General features: G+C 58.3%; 2 protein-coding genes across 2 annotated transcripts; one reads left to right on the top strand and one right to left on the bottom strand.

Annotated features, from left to right (window-relative positions):
* Positions 1 to 1,106: 1,106 nt before the first annotated feature.
* LOC114807937 (phosphorylated adapter RNA export protein-like) lies at positions 1,107 to 7,049 on the bottom strand. The gene is made up of 4 exons (XM_029054843.2): positions 6,930 to 7,049; positions 6,132 to 6,240; positions 2,026 to 2,600; positions 1,107 to 1,211 (listed from the first exon to the last, which is right to left on the bottom strand). The coding sequence occupies exons 1-4, from the start codon at positions 7,007 to 7,009 to the stop codon at positions 1,172 to 1,174; spliced, it is 804 nt and encodes a 267-aa protein (XP_028910676.1). The 5' UTR covers positions 7,010 to 7,049; the 3' UTR covers positions 1,107 to 1,171.
* LOC114807939 (GRAM domain-containing protein 2B-like) lies at positions 7,049 to 20,171 on the top strand. Its single transcript, XM_029054844.2, has 7 exons — positions 7,049 to 7,277; positions 15,661 to 15,772; positions 15,916 to 16,032; positions 16,579 to 16,663; positions 17,168 to 17,272; positions 17,826 to 17,916; positions 19,384 to 20,171. Exons 2-7 carry the CDS (start codon positions 15,718 to 15,720, stop codon positions 19,423 to 19,425), a joined length of 495 nt encoding a protein of 164 aa, XP_028910677.1. The 5' UTR covers positions 7,049 to 7,277; positions 15,661 to 15,717; the 3' UTR covers positions 19,426 to 20,171.
* Positions 20,172 to 21,292: the final 1,121 nt, after the last annotated feature.

Raw genomic sequence — 21,292 nt, 5'->3', positions numbered from 1 at the left:
AGGGTGGCAAGGAACGATCTTTCCGGGCACCCGGGGTGGAAGGGCGTGCCGGTCACCCGCCGGCCTTCTCGGCCACGCCCGCGTGCCCCACTAGGATCACACCTTCAGTGTCACCTCCAGAAAGAGAGGGACACCACATACGCGTAGGAAGTCCTCTATTTAGGTCGCGACCCTTGCTCGTCTCGGCGACGCATCCGTTTCGCCTTGACCGCGGGAGCCTCCTCGGTGGCACCCGCCCAGGGGTGTGGGCGGTGGGAAGGTGGGTATGCACGTGGGAACTGTAGGGAAATGGGAAAAGTGATGTTAAGAGGGGGCAATTTGGGCAACGTTAGGGTCCAGGACCTCGGTTCGGGGACCGATCCCCCACCCACGACAACGGTTCCTGGGAGAAAACTGGTCCCGGGTACAGGCGCTCTGATGCCGACGTGCAGTTCCCAGACGCCGACGGTGGCGTTAGGTCCCAAGACTGCTCGTGTGTATTCTACGCGAGCCAGTGAGACTGAGGCAACTTTCACTGACGTGTCAGCCACAGTCGCCCCAGAGTGGGGAGGGAAAGGGAGGGAGGGTGGGCGGGGGAGGGAGGGGAGGGAGGGGAGGGAGGGAGGAAGGGAGGAAGGGAGGAAGGGAGGAAGGGAGGAAGGGAGGAAGGGAGGAAGGAAGGACAGGAGAGGTGAGAGGTGAACGGAGGGGAGGACTTGACCTGCTATGAGAGGAAAGAAAACATTTCACTCTCTTCCCCCCTTCAAAGCCCTACTGAGAGCTCACCTCCTCCAAGAGGCCTTCCCAGACGGAGCCCTCCCCCGTTTCCCTCCCCTCAGCACTGTGCTCATTTGTATATATTACCCAATTTGTTTTCCTAATGAGGTGTACGTCCCCTTGATTCTATTTAACTTGATGATGATGTCTTGCTTTTGTTTTGTTCTGTTTTGCTTTGCTGTCTTTCTCCCCCGTTTAGACTGCGAGCCCGTCGCTGGGCGGGGATTGTCTCTATCTGTTGCCCAATTGTACATTCCAAGCGCCAAGTACAGTGTTCTGCACCTAGTAAGCGCTCAATAAATACTACTGAATGAATGAATGAATGAATGAATGAATGAATTTCACGATCCTTCCGTCGTAGCGTCACAAGGAACTTTTACTTCCGTTCATTCGTCACTCGTGCTAGGGGTGCTTTTCAGATAAACTCCTCCATGTTGTCCTCACCTCCTCCCGGCCTACACAGACAAAACGCAAAAGTTAAGCAGGCACCGCGCCGGACCATCGGAGAACCGTTAAAATCCCATCGGAGCACGGGCCTGCGAGCCGGAAGGTCTTGGGTTCTAATCCCGCTCCGCCGCCTGTCCGCTGGGTGAGCTTGGCGAGTCGCCGCACTTCCCTGCGCCTCGGTTACCGTGCCGGTAAAATGGGGTTCGCGACGGCGAGCCCCACGGGGGACAGGGACGGTATCCAACCCAATCGGCTTGCATCGATCCCAGGGCTCAGTAAGGTGCCTGGCCCGCACTGAGCACTTAACGGACCCCACAGTGACGACGATGATCACCGCCATTATTACGACTACTGTGGATGGCAGATGCATTCATCGTTCACGGGTCTTTCCTGAGCACCTAAGGTGCACGGGACAGCGAACTAGGCCCTTGGGAGTCCAGTAAACTCCCAGCAGGCAGGGATCATCTCCGCCGACTCTGTCGTCAGGTAACTCTTCCCTCGCTGAGCACAGGGCCCGGCGCGCGGCAGATACCACTGATCGACCGACTGCCCGATCGAGCAATCGATCGCAGGGAGGGGCCGAGCGGCTCGCCGTCCTCGCCCATCGGGCCGGGGGTCATGCCACCGTCCCGCTCCTCGTCGGGGGGGGGGGTCACGCGGCCGCCGCCATCGGGGGCGGCGGACACGCGACGGTCCCCCCGGCCCTGGACCGTGAGCCGATGGCTTACTCGACCCGGGGCTCCTCTTGGATTCCGGCTGCGGGGTTTCCTGCTAACTTGCCGTGCTGGTTGAAAGCGGCAGTCGGTAGAATCTAGTTCTCACCTGGAGAATATTTCTTCTGCAGCCTCCTCCTCCGATTTCTCTCCAGCAACAGCACGCCATCTACTGTATTCTTCCCTGGGCCCCAGCCTCTCTCTGACGGGCCGCCTGGGTACCTGACGGCTCTGTCCACTTCCCCCCTCTTCCTTTTCCATTCGATCGGCTCTCCGCATGTATTCGTCCAGTTCTTCGTCTAACTTCTCTTTTTCCTGGAGCCACCTGAGCCTTCTGGCTTGCAGATAATTGTAGGTTTCCGATTCTCTGCCGCGATCGACATCATCCTCCACGTCCATCAGGAAGAGCTCAGTGGTTAAGGCGTCCTGGTTCTGTTCCTCAAGCACTCTGGACCAGATAGTATTGACTTTCCTCCCTCTCTGACGGGGGAGGATCTGAGAGCTCGGGGCAGCCCCTCGGTTGGCCCCAGCGTAAAAACATCTCTTCCACTTTCGTTTTGGTCCCGAGCCCATCTCCTCCGATTCGGAAGAGCTGCTTTCGGAGGAGCCCTCGTCTTTCATCGTCGAGGGACGGGCCGCGGCGCTACTGGGCCACGTCCCAGGTGCGATTCTTCCATATGACATCTGTGCGGGGACAAGAGAGGACAAAGTTCCCCGAAGAAAACTTTTAAAATCCCGTCAAAGAGATTAAAACAAAATGATTGGGGGGCAGGGGAGGCGGGGGCATATTTTAGTTCTTTCTGACGGTGGTTGTGAAAGCGCTAACTACGTGCCGGCCACCGGACTCGGCGCCGGGGCAGAGACGAGATCACCGGGTGGACACGGTCCCCGTCCCACACGGGGCTCCCTGGACTAATCCCCGTCTCACAGACGAGGGACCCGAGGTACGGGGAAATGACACGAGTCGCTCGGGGTCACCCAGCGGACAGGCGACAGAGCTGGGGCCGGAACTCAGGTCTGACTCCCAGGCCCACGCTCTTTCCCGGCTCCGCCACCTGTCCGCTGTGGGACTTCGGGCAAGCCACTTAACTCCTCGGTGCCTCAGTTGCCACATCTAGAAAATGGGGATTAAGACTGTGAGCCTCATGTGGGACGACCTGATTACCCCGTATCTATCCCCGAGCTTAGAACGGTGCTCGGCACATAGTAAGTGCTTGACGAGTGCCAACATCATCATCGCTGGGCCACGCTGCCTACCAAACTAGACCCCTTCCGGGGCAGGTCTGAACCTTTAAGATGGCCCTTCCAGACGTCCTCTGGACGGGCGCTGCCCCGGGGCCGGGCCGGCTCAGAGGCCACTGGCCTGCCCTCCCTCCCATCCAGCCCTTCCGGTGATATGCCAACACGAACTCCCAAGGTACAAAGAGGCGAGACCCACTGAGGGGGCCTTACTGAGAAGCGATACCTGTCCTCCCTCCTACTTAGCCCATGAGCCCCACGTGGGACCTGATTATCTTGGATCCACCCCAGTATCTGGTACGGTGCTGGGCACGTAGTGAGTGTTTACCGCATACCCCAGAAAAAAGAAAAAACAGAGGGGAAACCTGTCCAGGTTTCGATTTACAAGGAATGGTCCGCCCTTGAAGTCGGGCAATCTATGGAATTCAGTTAACCCCGGGGATACGGGTGCCGTGATCTTGCAGCTGCCACCGGCTTCTCCACCGGCTTCTCCCGTCTCCCAAGAGGGAGGGATGGAGGGCCCAGACGCCTCAGCCTTCCGTCTCCCCCTCCTCCCTGCCCCGCAATATGCCAGCCCCCAGACTGCGCTGTTCCCCAACCCCGGGGGGGTCGGATGAGAACCGTCGGGGGGTGGAACTTGCGGGGCGGTAGGGGACTGGTTTCTTAGCATGCCCCGGCGGAGGACGGCATCTGAGCAGTCTGTGGTAGATGGAGAGTGCTCTTCGCTACTCGGGCCAAATCCCTGGCTTCCTTCGACCTGGGCACCGTGAGGGGCATCGGGAATGGAGTGGAGGGTACAGAGTGCCTGGCTGGCGTCCCCCCCGCCTCGCCCCCCCACCACGGTGGAATTCCGGACCTCCGGTCCCCCCGGCCTGCCCCGCGGCCCGCAGGGTCCCCGGAGGACCTGACCCCAGCGGCGGTCACTCCCGAGGATGGTCGCGTGGAGGGGAGGGGTGGCGGAGGGTAGCGAATCTGCGAGAGGACCTTCTTCTGTTGGGAGAACCGGCGTCAGACGCAGTCGTGATGGCTGCGGTGGCAGGGTTGAACCCATGGCAGCGGTCGTCGGGTCCTCCAATGGACTCCCGCCGCATTGGTAACCTGCTTTCCCGGCTCCAAGATAGGTAGGTGAATATCTGCGGGCGCGTGTTTGCGTCTGGGGCACCGGCCCCTCCCTCTCCACCTATCTCCAGCATCCTCTCCTTCTCTCCCGCTCTCTGATCGGTATCCCCTCGTCACCTTTTATTCTCTCTCTCTCTCTCCGTGCTCGGACACCGACCCTCCCTCCCTCCAATCGCGTGGAGCTCCGGAACGTAAGGACACTGGAGGTAAAATAGCCGGGAGGGACCCGGCCCTCTTTCCCTCGCTGCCTTCCCCTTCCGCTTGTTCCCCGAACCAACCTCCGCGTCTCCCTCCCTCTTCCCTGTCTGGGCCCTGCCGTGTCCTCGGTTCGGCCCTCTCGATCCTGTTTGACGAACCCGCTCTTCCCAAGGGTGGTCAGTGCTCCTCAAAGGCCACAGCGAGCTGGGTTCTCCAAAGATCTTCTTCGGCGTTCAGGGTCACCGAGACTGGTCAGCTCTGCAGTATGCGGTGCCGAATTGTACAGACTGAATCGGAGAGTACGCTTTAGACCGTAAACGTCAATGTAAACTGAAAGTACAGTTGGGTCGTACTTTCCAAGCGCTTAGTACAGGGCTCTGCACACAGTAAGCGCTCGGTGAATGCGACTGAATGAACGAACGAATGAATGTCTCAGGGCAAAACCTTATCTCAGTTTCACTGCAATCGTGTCAGCAGAACTTATCTTCCAACGGTTTTGCGGAGTTACAGAAGGCAACTCGCTCCTTGTGTTTTTTGATCCCTGAAGCGCCCGGACGGTTCCCATCTTTCCCTCTCCCCAGTGGCCATCGGTCGATCGATCGATGGTATATTTCAGTGCTTCTTCTAGGCCGAGCACTGAACTAAGGCGCTCGGCAGAGCAGAGTCACAGAACCGGTAGACGCGCTTATAGGCGCGAGTCAAGCAGAGGCCTACCCCTTCCACTCCTAGCTCGGGCAGTGGCCGGCGAGCGGAAGGCGACCTGCTACGAGGCAAAACTCGCCTGCGCTGGCAGCAGCGGGAGAGGAGAGAGTCGAGGCGGAGACTCAAACAGACCGCGCGGGAGAAGGCGATGGTAAACCGCTTCCGCGGCTTTGACCCTCCCCTCCCGACCCCCAGGCCTCTACGGACTCAGCACCGGAATGACCGCAAGTGGAGGCGGGGCGTCTGGGGAGAGATGCGTCCACGGAATTGCTACCAATCGGAGCCGACTTGACGGCACAAGCCGAGACGAGACCCGAGCGCCGTGGGGCCGAGGGCGGGGCGGCCGTCCACTGCCTAAGGAACTTTTCTCCGCCCCCCGCCCCCTGCCCCCCCCAGCCCCAGCCCCAAGCCTGGGCGACAGAGACACCCTCGGGTCAGAAAGCGGGGAAGTAAGGAAGGGCTCTCCGAAGACAAGGCGGTAGAGCCGAGGGGCCCACGGAGCGGGAAGATGGCGGGGCGAAGAACCACACGGGGCGGCGGGGCGGGGCGGGGCGATCTGTTCTCCGGCCGGCTCTCTCCGCCCGGGTGGTTCCCGCGCCGGGTTGAAGGGGGAACCCGGTCTTCTATGCGAGTCGCCACCGCAATCCGGATGGGGCCGGGGGCGTCTTCCAGCCCAACCCAGCTTTAAAACCCAAACCGAGGAACGGAAAGCTTTCCGGCCCCCTCAGGTCTTGGCCAATCCAACGCGCGAGGATGAAAAATGCCCGAGGCCCAAGGCTTCAGGCAGTGCTTCGCTCGGGGTGTTTTCCTCCCGCATCCACGAGCGATGGCGAAACCATGGAACGCCGGCATCCGGAGAGGCGACCGCCAGGGAATGGCCGCCTTTCTCAAGTGGCCCGGCCTCTTCTCCCCACGGTTGCCTGCCGCCCCACGAGACGAAGCCCGGCGTGCACTTACCCCGGCAGCCGCCCGGCCGTGAACCGCGTCCTCCTTCCAGGGCTGCACGCAGCCGGGTGGGACCCAACCCGCCCGCTGCCGAGCGTAGCAGGGCCGGTCCCCGGGGGTCCTGCGGGCAGAGTGGGACACGGCGGCATGGGGCCCGGGCGGGGGTCGCTCCCTTCTCCCGACCCGCCCGTCCGTCCCACTGTCCGCCGCCTGCACCCACCCGACCCCCACCACCCACTGGGCTCCCCCGACTCCTCCCCGCCGCCCTCGCCTCCTCCTCTCCGTCGTCTTCTTCCCGCCGCTCTTGTCTCGTCCGCTCCCTCGGCGGCTTCCCCCCGCCCTTACCTAGTCCGCCCCGTCCCCTTCTACCCTCCGCCCTCACCTTGTTCTTTCGCTCGGTTCTTTCCTGCCGCCCTCTCCTCCCTCGACCCTTCCCGCCGCCCTCTCCTCCCTCGACCCTTCCCGCCGCCCTCTCCTCCCTCGACCCCTTCCCGCCGCCCTCTCCTCCCTCCCGCCGCCCTCTCCTCCCTCGACCCTTCCCGCTGCCCTCTCCTCCCTCGACTCCTTCCCGCCGCCCTCTCCTCCCTCCCGCCGCCCTCTCCTCTCCTCTCTCCCGCCGCCCTCACCTCCCTCGACTCCTTCCCGTCGCCCTCTCCTCCCTCGGCTCTTTCCCGCCGCCCTCGACTCCTTCCCGCCACCCTCGACTCCTTCCCGCTGCCCTCTCCTCCCTCGGCTCTTTCCCGCCGCCCTCGACTCCTTCCCGCCACCCTCACCCCGGCCGCTCCCTCGGCTTTTCCCCGCCGCTCTCACCTCTGCCACTTGCCCTGTCCGCCCTCTCTGCTCCGGCGCCCGTCTCCCGGCCCCTCGTGGTTCGGAGCGGCGGCGGCCATGGCTCCGCCCTGACAGCTCCGCGGCGACCCCGCTGCCTCCCGCGCAAAGGCTTCTGGGCCTCGGCGCTCCCGCCCCGTACTTCCGGCAGGGAAACTGACCTCCATTGTGCCACGGGGCCCTGCCCCGCCCCGCCCCGCGCCGCGCCCTCTGCCGCCTCGGGCTCCGGGGCGACCCCCGAGCGCCGGCGAGCGAGCCAGACGGCCGGCCCTCCCTCGCTCCGGGCGGATCCCCTCGCGCTACGCGCTGCGGAGAGTGCACTGTGACACGGTAGGTAGGCGTGCCCCCTGCCACGAAGGTCCCTTCGGTGAGGATGGCCTGTCGGAGGCGCTGATCGCCCGGCACTGTGGTAAAGGCTGGGGTCCACCCGGGACGGTCGCGTCGGGCACGGTGCCTGTCCACCGGGGGCTCACGGGCTGGGTGGGAGGGAGAACGGATAGCGAATGTCCCTTTTCCAGATGGGGAGACTCAGGCGCCGAGAAGTTAAGCGACTCGCCCGAGGTCACGGAACGATCCATCGCTCGGCCAGGCCATGGAATTGCTCGAGCGCTTCTTCCGTGCAGAGCACTGACTGACTGACCGCTTGCGAGGGTCCATTCATTCATTTCAGTCATTCATTCAATAGTATTTATTGAGCGCTTACTATGTGCAGAGCACTGTACTAAGCGCTTGGAATGGACAATTTGGCACCAGATACAGTCCCTGCCCTTTGACGGGCTTACGGTCTAATTGGGGGAGACAGGCAGGCAAGAACAATGGCAATAAATAGAGTCAAGGGGAAGAACATCTCATGAAAACAATGGCAAATAAATAGAATCAGGGTGATGTACATCTCATTAAACAAAATCAGTAGGGTGATGAAGATGTATACAGTTGAGCGGGCGAGTACAGTGCTGAGGGGATGGGACGGGAGAGGGGGAGGAGCAGAGGGAGGGGGGAGGAGCAGAGGGAAAGGGGGGAGAAGAGGATTTAGCTGCGGAGAGGTGAAGGGGAGGTAGAGGGAGCAGAGGGAAACAAGGGGGGAGCTGGGTCTGGGAAGGCCTCTCGGAGGAGGTGAGCTTTAAGTAGGGATTTGAAGAGGGGAAGAGAATTCGTTTGGCGGAGGTGAGGAGGGAGGGCGTTCCAGGACCGCGGGAGGACGTGGCCCAGGGGTCGACGGTGGGATAGGCGAGACCGAGGGACGGTGAGGAGGTGGGCGGCGGAGGAGCAGAGCTTGCGGGGTGGGCAGTAGAAAGAGAGAAGGGAGGAGAGGTAGGAAGGGGGCGAGGTGATGGAGAGCCTCGAAGCCTAGAGTGAGAAGTTTTTGTTTTGTGCGGAGGTTGATGGGCAACCACTGGAGGTTTTTAAGAAGGGGAGTGACAGGCCCAGAGCGTTTCTGCAGGAAGATGAGCCGGGCAGCGGAGTGAAGAATAGACTGGAGTGGGGAGACAGAGGAGGAAGGGAGATCAGAGAGAAGGCCGACAACAGTAGTCTGGCCGGGATATTACGAGAGGCCTGTAGCAGGAAGGTAGCCGTTCGGGTGGAGAGGAAAGGGCGGATCTTGGCGATATTATAAAGGCGAGACCGGCAGGTCTCGGTAACGGATCGGATGCATGGGGTGAACGAGAGAGCCGAGTCAAAGATGACACCGAGGTTGCGGGCCCGAGAGACGGGAAGGATGGTCGTACCGTCCACGGTGATAGGGAAGTCAGGGAGAGGACCGGGCTTGGGAGGGAAGATGAGGAGCTCAGTTTTGGCCGTGTTGAGTTTTAGGTGGCGGGCAGACATCCGGGTGGAGATGTCCCGGAGGCAGGAGGAGGTACCAGCCTGAAGGGAGGGGGAGAGGACAGGGGCAGAGATGTAGATCTGCGTGTCATCTGCGTAGAGATGGTAGTCGAAGCCGTGAGAGCGGATGAGTTCACCGAGGGAGTGAGTGTAAATGGAGAACAGAAGAGGGCCAAGAACTGACCCTTGAGGAACTCCTACAGTTAGTTAGAGGATGGGAGGGGGAGGAGGAGCCAGCGAAGGAGACCGAGAATGACCGGCCAGAGAGATGAGAGGAGAACCGGGAGAGGACGGAGTCCGTGAAGCCAAGGTGAGATAAGGTATGGAGGAGAAGCGGATGGTCGACAGTGTCAAAGGCGGCTGAGAGGTCAAGGAGGATTAGAATGGAGTAGGAGCCATCGGATTTGGCAAGAAGGAGGTCACGGGTGACCTTAGAGAGAGCAGCCTCGGTAGAGTGGAGGGGACGGAAGCCAGATTGGAGGGGGTCCGGGAGAGAATGGGAGTTAAGGAATTCTAAGCAGCGAGTGTAGATGACCCGTTCTAGGATCTGGGAAAGGAAGGGTAGGAGGGAGATAGGGCGATAACTGGAAGGGGACGTGGGGTCGAGAGGGGGGGTTTTTAGGATGGGGGAGACATGGGCATGTTTGAAGGGAGAGGGGAAGAAGCCATTGGAGAGTGAGTGGTTAAAGAGAGAAGTTAAGGAGGGGAGGAGGGCAGGGGCGATGGTTTTTATAAGGTGAGCGGGAATGGGCTCCGAGACACAGGTGGAGGGGGTGGCACTTGCGAGGAAGGAGGAGATCTCCTCTGAGGATACTGCAGGGAAGGATGGGAAAGTAGGGGAGAGGGTTGGGGGCGGGGGGGGGGAGGGGAGGCAAGAGGGGGAGGGATTTGGGGAGCTCAGACCTGATTGTGTTAATTTTAGTGATGAAGTAGGTGGCCAGATCACTGGGGGTGAGGGATGGGGGAGGGGGAGGAACGGGGGCGGGCCTAAGGAGAGAGTTGAAGGTCCGGAACAATTGGCGGGGATGATGGGGATGGGTGTCGATGAGGGAGGAGAAGAAGTTTTGCCTGGCGGAGGAGAGGGCAGAGTTAAGGCAGGAAAGGATGAATTTGAAATGTGTGAGGTCGGCTTGGTGCTTGGACTTTGGCCAGCAGCGCTCGGCGGCCCGAGCATAGGAGCGTAGGAGGCGGACAGAGGCGATGACCCAGGGCTGTGGGTTAGTGGAGCGAGAGCGGCGGGGGGGGGGGGAGCGGGGGGCGCGAGAGAGTTGAGATGAGTAGAGAGGGTGGAGTTGAGAGCGGTGACCTGATCATCGAGAGTGGGAAGAGAGGACAGGAGGGCAAGGTGGGGAGAGATGCTTTTGGAAAGATGGATGGGATCAAGAGAGCGGAGGTCCCTGTGGGGGAGTAGCAAAGATTTGCAGGGGGAGGGAGTGTGAGAGATGAGGCAGGTGAGAAGCTTATGGTCAGAGAGAGGGATTTCAGAGTCAGTGAGGGAGGAGGTAGTGCAGCAGTAGGAGATGACCAGATCGAGGGTGTGACCGAGTCGGTGAGTGGGCGAGGTATGGTGGAGCGGGAGGTCGGCAGAGTCGAGGAGGGATAGCAGGCGGGCGGCAGAGGAGTCGTCGGGTGCATCCATGTGGATGTTGAAGTCTCCGAGGATCAGAGTGGGCAGAGAGAAGGAGAGAAGGAAGGTGAGGAAGGGGTCTAGGTGGTTGAAGAAGTCGGAGGTGGGACCGGGAGGGTGGTAGATGACAGCGACAAGTACCTGGAGGGGATGGTAGAGGCGAATGATATGGGCTTCGAAGGAGAGGAAGGAGAGGGAAGGGGAGGAGGGATAGTGCGGAAGCGGCAACGGGGTGAGAGGAGGAAGCCGACGCCTCCTCCCTTTCCGGTGAGTCTGGGGGAGTGGGAGGAGGAGAGGCCACCGCCGGAGGGAGCAGCGGCGGAGACCGTGTCTTCGGGAGTGAGCCAAGTTTCCGAAAGGGCGAGGAGGAGGAGAGAGCGGGAAAGGAAAAGGTCATGGATGAAAGGGAGTTTACCTGTAATGGAGCGGGGGTTCCAGAGGCCAAACTTGAAAGTAGCTGTGGGTCCACTTCAACGGCGTTTCCAGACAGGTTCCGAGGCGGCCCGGGCAGAATTCGAACTCTGGTCTTCCGACTCGCCGGGACTGGACTCTTTCCCTTGGGCGGGGAAGGGAGGGAGGAGGGACCCGAACGCCAATTCATAGCGAAGCCTTTTGAGCCGGGAGTCTATAGAGCTGACTGCTGACGCCCGCTGCTCTGTTGACCTGGTCCCCGGGCCACGGGACCCGCCTTGGCCCAGTGTGAAGATGCCTCCTCTACTGCAAGTCCAAGTCTTTCCTCTTAAATCCTTTCCGACACCGAGCTCCTCTCTCCGCCTGATGGGCTCGCCTCACCTCTTCCCTTTCTAGACCTGAAGTCCAGAGACGTGACATCCTTGATCCGCCCCCCCCCCCGCCCCCCATTTCACCTCCCGTATTCTTCAGTCGGGCGCTAAATCCTCTCCGTTGGTGATAATCCAGTGGCTAGGGCCCGAGACCTCACGGCCCTCACCTCGTCCGCTCCCTCAGCCCCTTCCCGCCGCCCTCGCCTCGTCTGCTCTCTCGGCTCTTGCCGCCGCCCTCGCCTCCTCTGCTCTCCTCGGCTCTTGCCCGCCGCCCTCGCCTCCTCTGCTCTCCTCAGGGCTTTCCCGCCGCCCTCGCCTCCTCTGCTCTCCTCGGCTCTTGCCCGCCGCCCTCGCCTCCTCTGCTCTCCTCGGCTCTTGCCCGCCGCCCTCGCCTCCTCTGCTCTCCTCGGCTCTTGCCCGCCGCCCTCGCCTCCTCTGCTCTCCTCAGGGCTTTCCCGCCGCCCTCGCCTCCTCTGCTCTCCTCGGCTCTTGCCCGCCACCCTCACCTCCTCTGCCCTCCCCAACTCTTGCCCGCCGCCCTCACCTAGTCCTTTCCCTCAGCTCTGTCCCGCCGCCTTCACCTCATCCGCTCCCTCGTCTTCTCTCCGCTCCCCCACCTCTGGACGTCCTCATCTATCCCATCGCAGGTAGGGGCGGCAGCCGCTCCTCCGCCCTGATAACTTCGCTGGGCACCTGCTGCCCCCCACGCAGACACCTCTGTGCCTTGGCACTGTGGCCTGAGGCTTCTGTACCGAGATGGACCCCCTATTGCACCACGGGGCCCTGTCCGACCCCCCTTGGGCCCTTTGGTACCCAGGGCGACCACCCGTCACAGACAGAAAGGTTACACCCCTTCCTCTGCCTCCAAACAGCCACCCTATACCAGCCCGAGTCACCTGTCGAGTCCCCGGTGGGACGGGGACTGTGTGGGATGGGATCATCTCGTAGCTCTCCCAGCGCTCGATCCGGTGCCTGGCACGTGGTCCGCGTTCCACAGAGTGCCACTGATATCCTTGTCAGTCAGTCAGTCGATCAATCACTCGATCGATCGGTGCACTCGCTCAGGCTCACGCAGAAAAGACCGAAATGATAATAGAGACAAAATAGCACGAGAAGTCCGGGGGGACCATTCGGTAGCCCGCATATTCGATTGCCCGTCGACGTGCCGTCTCTCTCTCTCTCGTTGGACGCGTACGTCCCGAGGGCTTTAGCACAGTGCTCTGCGCACGGTCGGCGCTCAAGAAATAGGATTGAGCGAACGATCGAATGAGCCAACTTTTTTCCTTGTAGTATCTTTATTATAACCGCTGTGGTTATCGTTGTTATCACCACTGTGCCCTGTGTGAGGCGCTCACCGTGTGGCTGACACTCTTCTGAGCGCTGGGGTGGATGCTGGGCGGTCAGGTCGGTCGCAGACGGATGGATCGATTGACTCAAGCGGGGATTTTCAGAGCTGGGAAAGGTCAACAGAACCACGGGACGCCTTCCCTATCCACAAGGAGCTTCCGCTCTCCAAGGGGGGACGGATGGAAAAGCGTTTACGAGCGGCGTGGTCTAGCGGGAAGAGCCCGGGCCCGGGAGTCAGAGGGTCTGGGTTCTCATCCCACCTCTGCCCATCGCTTGCTGTGTGTGACCTTGGGCGAGTCTCATAACTCCTCTCTGCCTCCGTTTCCTCAGCTGTAAAATGGGGATGAAATGGCTGCCGGACCTCCTCCTTAGACTGCGGGCCAGGCGCTGGGTCCTACCCGATTTACTAGGACCCATCCCTGCCCTTAGAAGGGCGCTCGCCACGTAGTTAGTACGAAACAACCGTAACAACAACAACGGCATCCATCACGATGATGATGATCCTGAAACGAGCCCAGGTCCACCTGCAATCGGATCGGCGTGCAAAGACGGTAGCCGCCCTTGAACTCCACTGCCATTCTGCCTTTCTCGTTTCAATCTCTTCAATCCAATCTCCCTGCCCCACTTTTGGAATGTGAGCCGGGAACCGTGTCTTAACTCACCCTCTCCTGGACTCTATCGCAGCGCTGGGCGAGAACCGTTATAGAACGTTGAGGAGGCCGCCGTGACAGTTGGTGGCCGAGCCGCGTGTCGTGCGGAAGGGGGGGATCCACGGTCGGCGGCGGTGGGCCGAGCCGTGCGTTGTGCCGAAGGGAGATCCTCCAGCCCAAGTCTGGCCCCGTCCCCTCCTCCCTGTCTTCTCCCTCCTTCCCTTTCCTTCCTTGCACCGCATCCCCGTTCTTCCTTCTTCTTCGTCCCCCCCCCAAACAGTCCCTCCCCAAATCACCTTCTCTGATCCCAGGTCCCTCTTTCCGCTCTTCCTCTGCCAGTGGCCCAAAGGTCATCCTCGACTCCGCTGTCTCACTCACCCCACGTATCCAATTCGTCGCCAAATCCTGCCTGTCTCACCTTCGCGACGTCGCCGGGATCCATCCTTTCCTCTCCATCCAAACCGCTACCCCGACCCTACGGTCGCTCATCCCATCCCGACCGGATTACTGCGTCGGCCTCCTCTCTGACCTCCCAACCTCCTGCCTCTCGCCACTTGGGTCCGTACTTCGCTGTGCTGCCCGGATGATCTTTCTACGGAAACGTCCGGGGCACGTCACCCCCTCCTCAGAAATCTCCAGGGTTTGCCTATCAAACCGCCGTTATCGGACAAAAAGCTCCTCACTGTTGGCTTCAGAGCTCTCCATCACCTTGCCCCTTCTGACCTCGCCTCTCTTCTCTCCTTCTGCATCCCAGCCCGCACACTCCGCTCCTCCGGTGCTAACCTTCTCACTGGGCCTCGATCTGGCCTGTCCCACCGTCGACCCCTGGTCCCCGTCCTACCTCCGGCCTGGAACTCCCTCCCTCCTCAAAATCTGCCAAACAATCACTCTTCCCCCCAGTCGGAGCCCTACTGAAGGCACACCTCCTCCAAGAGGCCTTCCCAGACTACGCCCCCCCCTTCCTCAGCTCCCCCTCCCTTCCGCCTCACCTCGACTCGCTCCCTTTGCTCTTCCCCCACTCCCTGCCCCACAGCACTTAGGTTTATAGGTGTATATCTATAATTCCATTTATTTATATCCATGCCTGTTTACTTGATTTGCTGTCTGTCTCTCCCCCCCAGTGCCCCCCAGACTGTAAGCCCGGTGTTATCAGGCGTGATCAGTGATCCCAGACTGAGCCCCTGCTTTTCCTGTCCTCCTCCTCCCCTCCCCATCACCTCAACTCCCTACCTCTGCTCTACCTCCTCCCTGCCCCACGGCACTTGTGTATGTACTTGCATATTTATCATTCTATTGATTTTGTTAATGATATGTATATATCTGGAATTCTCTTTATTTATATTGGTGGTGTTGATGCCTGTCTACTTGTTTTGCTTTGTTTTGCTGTCTGTCTCCTGGCTTCTAGACTGTGAGACCGTTGGTGGGTAGGGATTGTCTCTATCTGTTGCCGAATTGTACTTTCCAAGCGCTTAGTACAGTGCTCTGCACACACGGTAAGTGCTCAGTAAACACGACTGATTGAATGAATGAATCAATCAAGGATTGTCTCTCCTTATCTCTGAATTGTACTTTCCAAGCGCTTAGTACAGTGCTCTGTACACACAGGGAGCGCTCAATAAATGCGATTGAATGAACTTTACAAGTAGTCATCCCTGGCCTCAAATACCTTATCGCGACGTGAACCTCGGGATGACATGGGACGATTCATCCCGGTGGACAGTGAGTTGTGCACAGAGAACCCAAGACCTCGACTCTTGCAGTTCCCCATTACCCTAGGAGTCACCTTGCGTCCTCTCCTCCTCCTCCTCCTCCTCCTCCTCCTCCTCCTCCTCCTCCTCCTCCTCCTCCTTCTCCTCCTCCTCCTCCTTCTCCTCGTCATCTTGCCCTCTCCGCCTTGACCCCCTCAGAGCCACTGACACCCAGGGTCTTATCTCACACGAGGGTCACCTGGGCCGCCACCGAGGGTGGCGGGAAAGAGACAGCGGTTGTTGCCGGAGCCCCTCACGGAGCTGACGGGCCCGGCTCGTGGACGCCAGCCTCGCGGGACTGGTCGGGCCCATCAGACCGAACCTGGTTTGGGAGGAATGGCAGGTCCCGTCAGGACGCGTACGATGGGAAACCACCGATGCAAGCGGTGACAAGAAAAGTAGCTCCGCTTTGTCCGATTTGCTAGAGGAAAAGTGGCCTTTAGATTTCCGACCAATATGTGTTACTCGCTAGATTGTAATAATCGGGGTATTCGTTAAGAAGTTCCTCTGTGCCCGGCACTACACTCCACGCCGGGGGAGAGCCGAGGCGATGGGTCGGACGCGGTCCCCGTCCCACGTGGGGCTCGCGGTCCAAGTAGGAGGGATCGTTGGCTCCTCGGGGGCAGGGATCCCGTCTGTCGCTTAAGACAGTGCACTGCTCACAGCAGGTGCCGAATAAATACCGACGATCGATCGATTGGTGGATCGATTGACTCGTTTCATTCTTGCCTTCAGGAGTTCAGAGAAGAGGTCTCAGATCGGAGTGGCGCAGCGCCGCGGAAGAGGCCGGAGATGGAAGAATTCAGCAATTCCGAGCCCAAAGCCCCGGAATTCGAAAATTTTCAAGGTCCGTGGGCTCCGGGACTCTACTGGGGCCACGGGATATCTGTCCCTGCCTTGCGCATCCTGGCTTTGGCTTGGTTTCTAGTTGGGCCCATCTTTTAAAAGTCTCGGGGGGAGATGCCTCATCTAGTCCTCGTCCGTTGACAGATTTCCACGTGACGGAGTCTCAGGCGACTTTGAAAGTCATCAAAAGGGAGGTAAAACCAGTACGGATGGATCAGAGCCAGGAGCCTGAGGCGAAACCCAAGACCTTCTTCAGACAGGGTAACGAAAAATGCGGTTTTCTCAAATCCCTATTTGACGGGTGAGTTAACCGAGGCACAGCGAAGGGATCGAAACGAAGGTCCTTCTGACCGCCCAGCCTGTGCTCGGGCCCCTAGGCCATGCCGAAACCATGGGCCGAAATAGGGTTTTTGATACCACCCCTAGGCTTCATTTCTGCATCCTGTCCCCCTGTTGCTGATTTCATTCCATCGCATTTATTGAGCGCCGACTGTGTGCGAAGGAATGTACTAAGTGCTTGGGAGAATACAATGTAATATTTCTGAAAGAGTCAGTCCCCGTATGACCCCGGGGCTACGTTCTGGATGGACCTGGCGCGCTAGTATCGCCGCCTCAGTGACGGTGCAGGTGCTCTCCCCGCCGTTCTCTGTGCAGCTCACCTAGTGAAACCCACACCTCAAGGGAGAAAGTGTCTGTATCTTGGACCCGCGGGGGTGGCGGGGGTTGGGGGAGGGGGGAGGGGGAGCAGGGAGGAGAACCACCATGTTGTAGCGTGTTAAGAAGGTGCGTTTATCCTCTTGCCCCGAGGTGCCTCCTTTGGAACCCGCGAGCACTTCCGTGAGTCTCGGAAACCTCTGGCTTTTCACCGCGTTCTCGTTTTCTATGCAATTCTGTGAGTGACACCGAGAGGAAACCTGAGGCCCCGGGGGGCTTAAGGGACTTGCCCCAGGTCACACAGTAGATCAGTGTCAGAGCGGGGACCCGAAGCTGGGGCTCCTGATTCCCAGTCGCTTCCCACTAGGCAGTCCTGCCCTCTTCCTCCAGATCCAGAGCTGGCGTTCGGTCCCGTTCCATGACCTCTTCCAGCCGGGGGCGGGGGGGGCCGCGGGGCGGGTGAGGGGGTCGGGGGCAGCCCTCTGGGGTTTGGTGAAGCCACGTCCCCTCAGTGTCCCCAGCCCCGAGGGAGCCTCCGAAGCAGGTGGGGAGCTGAGCCGGAGCCCCTCACGGAGCTGGGCCGAAAGAGCCCGTCCTCAACAGCCCACCGACGGAGTCGGTCACCCTAGGGGCACTCTGTCCTCACCCCAGCTGACTCCTTTCCCTGATTGGATGGACTGTCTCTCGTGGGGCCCGAACCACAGTGAGAGGATGTATGTGGTGGTGTTTTCTTTCCCCCTAGTTTCTGGGCAGTTATCGTCTGTATCATCTACATGAGATGCAAAATTTATGATCTAGAGAAGAGAGTTGAGTCCCTGGCCACCTACCTCGAATCCTACAATGCCGAGTAAGATTTTCAGCTTCCGTTTGGGCACCAGCTGGGTCCGGGCTTGCGTTCTCGAGTCGCTATGCGGATAGGCCACCGACGAGGCAGAGAACACGCTTCCACCTTCTCGGGGCCGAGTGCTGTTGCTCTTTTGGAAACCTCTTGGCTACCCCGAAGTCCAAAGGGGCAACCTTTTTCTAGTCTTAAAGTAAGACATACGAGCATTATGCGTGAAACCGTGTGAGGGCGGGTGGGTGAAAAAGCTCAGTGTCCCAACAGAATAAGCGCTCGATAAATCCCATCGCTCAATTGATTCCTTGGCTGCCAAATGGGGAGCAGAAGGGCGGAAGGACAGGGCCTCGGGACAAAGCCAAGCTCTTGCACCTCTTGGGCTGTGAGAAAATAGCCGGCCGTGGCAGGGAACAGAATCGAGCCCCTCTGTTTGCTGACCTTTCCCCCAGAGACAATGCTGGGGGAGGGTCCGGGGAGTCGGGGGACGGGGCGCCCGACCCTCCCGTGTCCCCGTCTCCTTCCGGGCCCGGGTCACCCTCGTTGCTTTATTTCCTCCCTACAGAAAGAAGCCATCGGAAGTGGGATCCCAGGTGCTTGACACCGTGGGTGTCATCTGCGAGGGGCTAACGGCCAACGTCCTTAAACTGGAAAAGGTACCTTTTCTTTTCTCCATCTGCTCCTGTGACCGGAGGTGGGGGTGGTTGGAGGAGGAGGGAGGGAGGCGTGGCTTTCCAGCCACCCAGAGTTCAGGTCCCCCAGCAGCGACAGCAGACTTGGGCCGAGCTGGATGCTGGTGGGACCCCGGCCCCCTGTGTTGCCCTCTGACTTTTGCTCTCCTCACGAGTTCATCCCTTCGGGAAAGTGAGCTGCGCTAGCCGGGCTCACCGTAGGCAGATGGCCACCACCCAGCCGTCTGTGGAAATTCTGTTGATGCCAGGGCTCTGAATGCAACAACTTCTGGGGATCATCGATGTGGTGGTCACAGCCAGACAGGAGGGGTTGGAGCTCTCTCCCGCCCCGTGGCTCACCTTGGACCAGGGTTCCCATTAGTTCTGGGAAAGGCAAGAGGAAAGCGACCTCCAGCTTACAGAGTCGAAACTGACTAAATTACCCACATCCACTTCTTCTGGACTCAGGGGATTTCTTCGCATTTTGAGACACACTTATGGATTTCCCGTAAGGAAGCAGCATGGCCTAATGGGGAGTGTGGGACGAGGCATCAGGAGGCCCGGGTTCTAATCCCGGTTTGGTCACTCGCTGGCCGGGTCACCCGAGACATGTCAGGCAACCTCTGTGTGGTATCAGGATAACGCTTGCTATAGGAGGGAGTGCATATTTATACTGTAAGGCCAGTTTAGTTCAGCCAGAGTCCTGGCTGATAGAGGATGGGTGAAGGAGGAGAAACAGGACCGGAAAGCCAGTTTGTGTTTTCCCCATGACATTCTTTGGGTATTTTGTCTTTTTCTGTCTCTGGGTTCTTTGGAAAACCAAATGATGATCAAAGCTTTCCATCAAGAGAACTCTGACTTTGCCGATGAGGTCAGCCCTTCGAGGGGCCAGGCCCAAAGATGGCCGGTATCTGGCAGCCACAGTGAATGTCCCCAGGTTTAGAACAAGGTTGCCGTGGTGGGGGCGGTGTTGGTCGGCAAACCAATCCACGCCCCAGCTCGGTATCTGAGCAGCCGTGCTGAAAATATGAAGGGGAACCACTCTGCCCTGTTGCCTCAGCCTTAACCCGTCCGGCTGAGCATCATCACCGGCCACTTCGGCTGCTTGATGTGCTGGGCTCCCATCTGCCTTTTGTTGCCCAGCGAAGCCTCTAGTTCCCCGTGAGCACTCCGGCAAACAGTTTGAGCACAAAGACAGAGGCTTGTTGGCTCTAGGGGGAGTTCATCCCCGCCACAGCCTTGTTTGGGACCCGCAGGGGGCAGAGTGGTGGGTATTGTCCACTCGCCCAAGGCTCTGGCCTCTTGACCATTGACCCAAGTCAGCAGTGTCTCTGCCCTGTAAGCTCAAGCTTTGAGGAGCTATGGAAATTCTTTCCAAGCTTCCGGAGGGGGAGGAGTGTCTTAGATGTACAGGGATGGTTGGTAACGGGGCTTCTCTGCTGTCATTTCAAGATACAAGACAACCTGCAGAAGCTGCTCAAGAATAACAACTGACTGACCCGGCCCTTCTGGGTCAACCTGATGCCTACATTTCCACTTTAGCAAGCCTACTCTGAGACACAGGAGAGAACCCGGTCAGCGGAGACAAGATCGGCACTGAATCCAAACTGCAGGAAATAGGGAAGTGGCCTAAAGTGGTTTGTTCTCAAGCAACCTGAGTTAAACCTGATGCTCTGAGGACTGAGTTTCAATGCCTCTTCTGAAGAAAGCTGATTCTGTCTCTGGAAAAGGAAGTGTTCTGCAGGACCGCCCTGGAGTCGATTGCCTTCTGTTCCTACAGAACGGCACCCCCTCAATCTCCGACTTCCCCTGTCTTTGGCCTTTAGCGCCCCGGCTCCCAGCTCAAAAATCCAGGCTCTGCCAAGTCCGTGGCTTGGTCCCCAAAAAAGGCAGGCATCACAGCCATACGAAACCACGATGGTGGATCCCTTCCAACAAGTGAGTCTCCTGTGTGGTGGCTTTGTACTGCTGTTCATCTCCCCCTGAAGTAACCTGCAGGCTTTACTGTACTCAGAGTGGACTTGAAAATCGTAGGAAACAAAGTAGGCTAAACCTCTTTAGTTTGAGTTTTATTTTGTTTTTGGTTAAGACCAGTAGGTAGTTGTAGACAATGTTCTCATTACAGGAAGTGGGAGACATGAGGCAGAAGGATCAGATTTGGCGATTCCCATCCTTCCGAATCCCCCCACAATCTTTGAAGGCAACCTGTTAGCCAATTAAAAATGAGATGTTGAAATTTACAGTTTGGCTGTGTTTGAAACTTTTCCAAAGAGGAGTCTATGTAGGGAACACACAAGTCCATGTCAACACTCAACTGTCTGATGTTTTTCTCCTTGCTGCCTCAGGTTAAGAAATACTTAGTGGTTTGCTAATTTCATTTACCACTTGGGTTTTTGGGTTGGTTCCCTTAATTAGTTAGGATTCTTTAGCATCTTTAAATATATTCAATTTCTGTTACAGTGTTTTATCATTATTTTCATCATGCGCTTACGTTTAATCCAATAAGTTAGTGAAGTAGGTAAATTGGTTACATTATTTGTTTTGTTAAGTGCACTAGGCAGTTCCTGTTCCATACATGGTTTTTAATAAATGTTTAGTGCAAATTTTCAGCTGGCTCTTTCTTTTGTTTCAAAATAAGTCCCCCAAATTGGCCCTGTCCAGAAGACACAGGAGAGAGAGCATTTTCTACTAGAAACAGCTTGAGATTTCTATGTGTAAATTTGTCTGTATTCCCAAGTGTTTCTTTTGGCTTAGGACCATTTTGCGTGAGCACTTTTTATTGTAAACTTGCTGAGATGCTCTGGCATGGTGCTGCAAATTAAGCAGGTATGTGGGGGACCCCCAGAAGAGAAGCACAAGTCATACCTTCGAATTTTCAGGCTAAAGGGAGAAACAGTAGGCAAAAATCAGTTAAAATGCAATAGGTAAAGGACTGAAAGAATAGAGGCAAAAGATAAATCCAAGTGAGATATTGGATCGTGAAGCTGAAGGAGGTGAGTATTCCTGGTTGGAGGGAAGGTGGACGGAATGGGTCGGAGATGGGAAAGGTGTGACAAGACATGTTTAGGTTAGCTTGGGTATAGTGGGAGAAGAAAGCAGAGTTACACGGGAGGCTCCAGCCAAGCCAAGGGAACTTAAACCACTTCTTGCTAAATGGACAGAAAACATCTTTCAAGAAAGAGGGATTCCTGTTCCTTGTTGGCTTATTATAATCATCACTGGCATTTGAGCTCCTCCTGTGTACAGGGCACTGTACTGAGTCCCTAAATGTTCAGACAAATGTTCTGGGTGCTCAAGGAACATAAAATAGATGTAAAAGATGCAGTGCCTGCTCCTGAAGAACTTCAAATCTAATAAGGGA

Source organism: Ornithorhynchus anatinus, chromosome X5, assembly GCF_004115215.2.
Source record: "Ornithorhynchus anatinus isolate Pmale09 chromosome X5, mOrnAna1.pri.v4, whole genome shotgun sequence".
Taxonomy (NCBI): Eukaryota; Metazoa; Chordata; class Mammalia; order Monotremata; family Ornithorhynchidae; genus Ornithorhynchus; species Ornithorhynchus anatinus.
The sequence above is the reverse complement of the archived record's forward strand: the minus strand, read 5'-3'. Positions and strand labels throughout refer to the sequence as shown.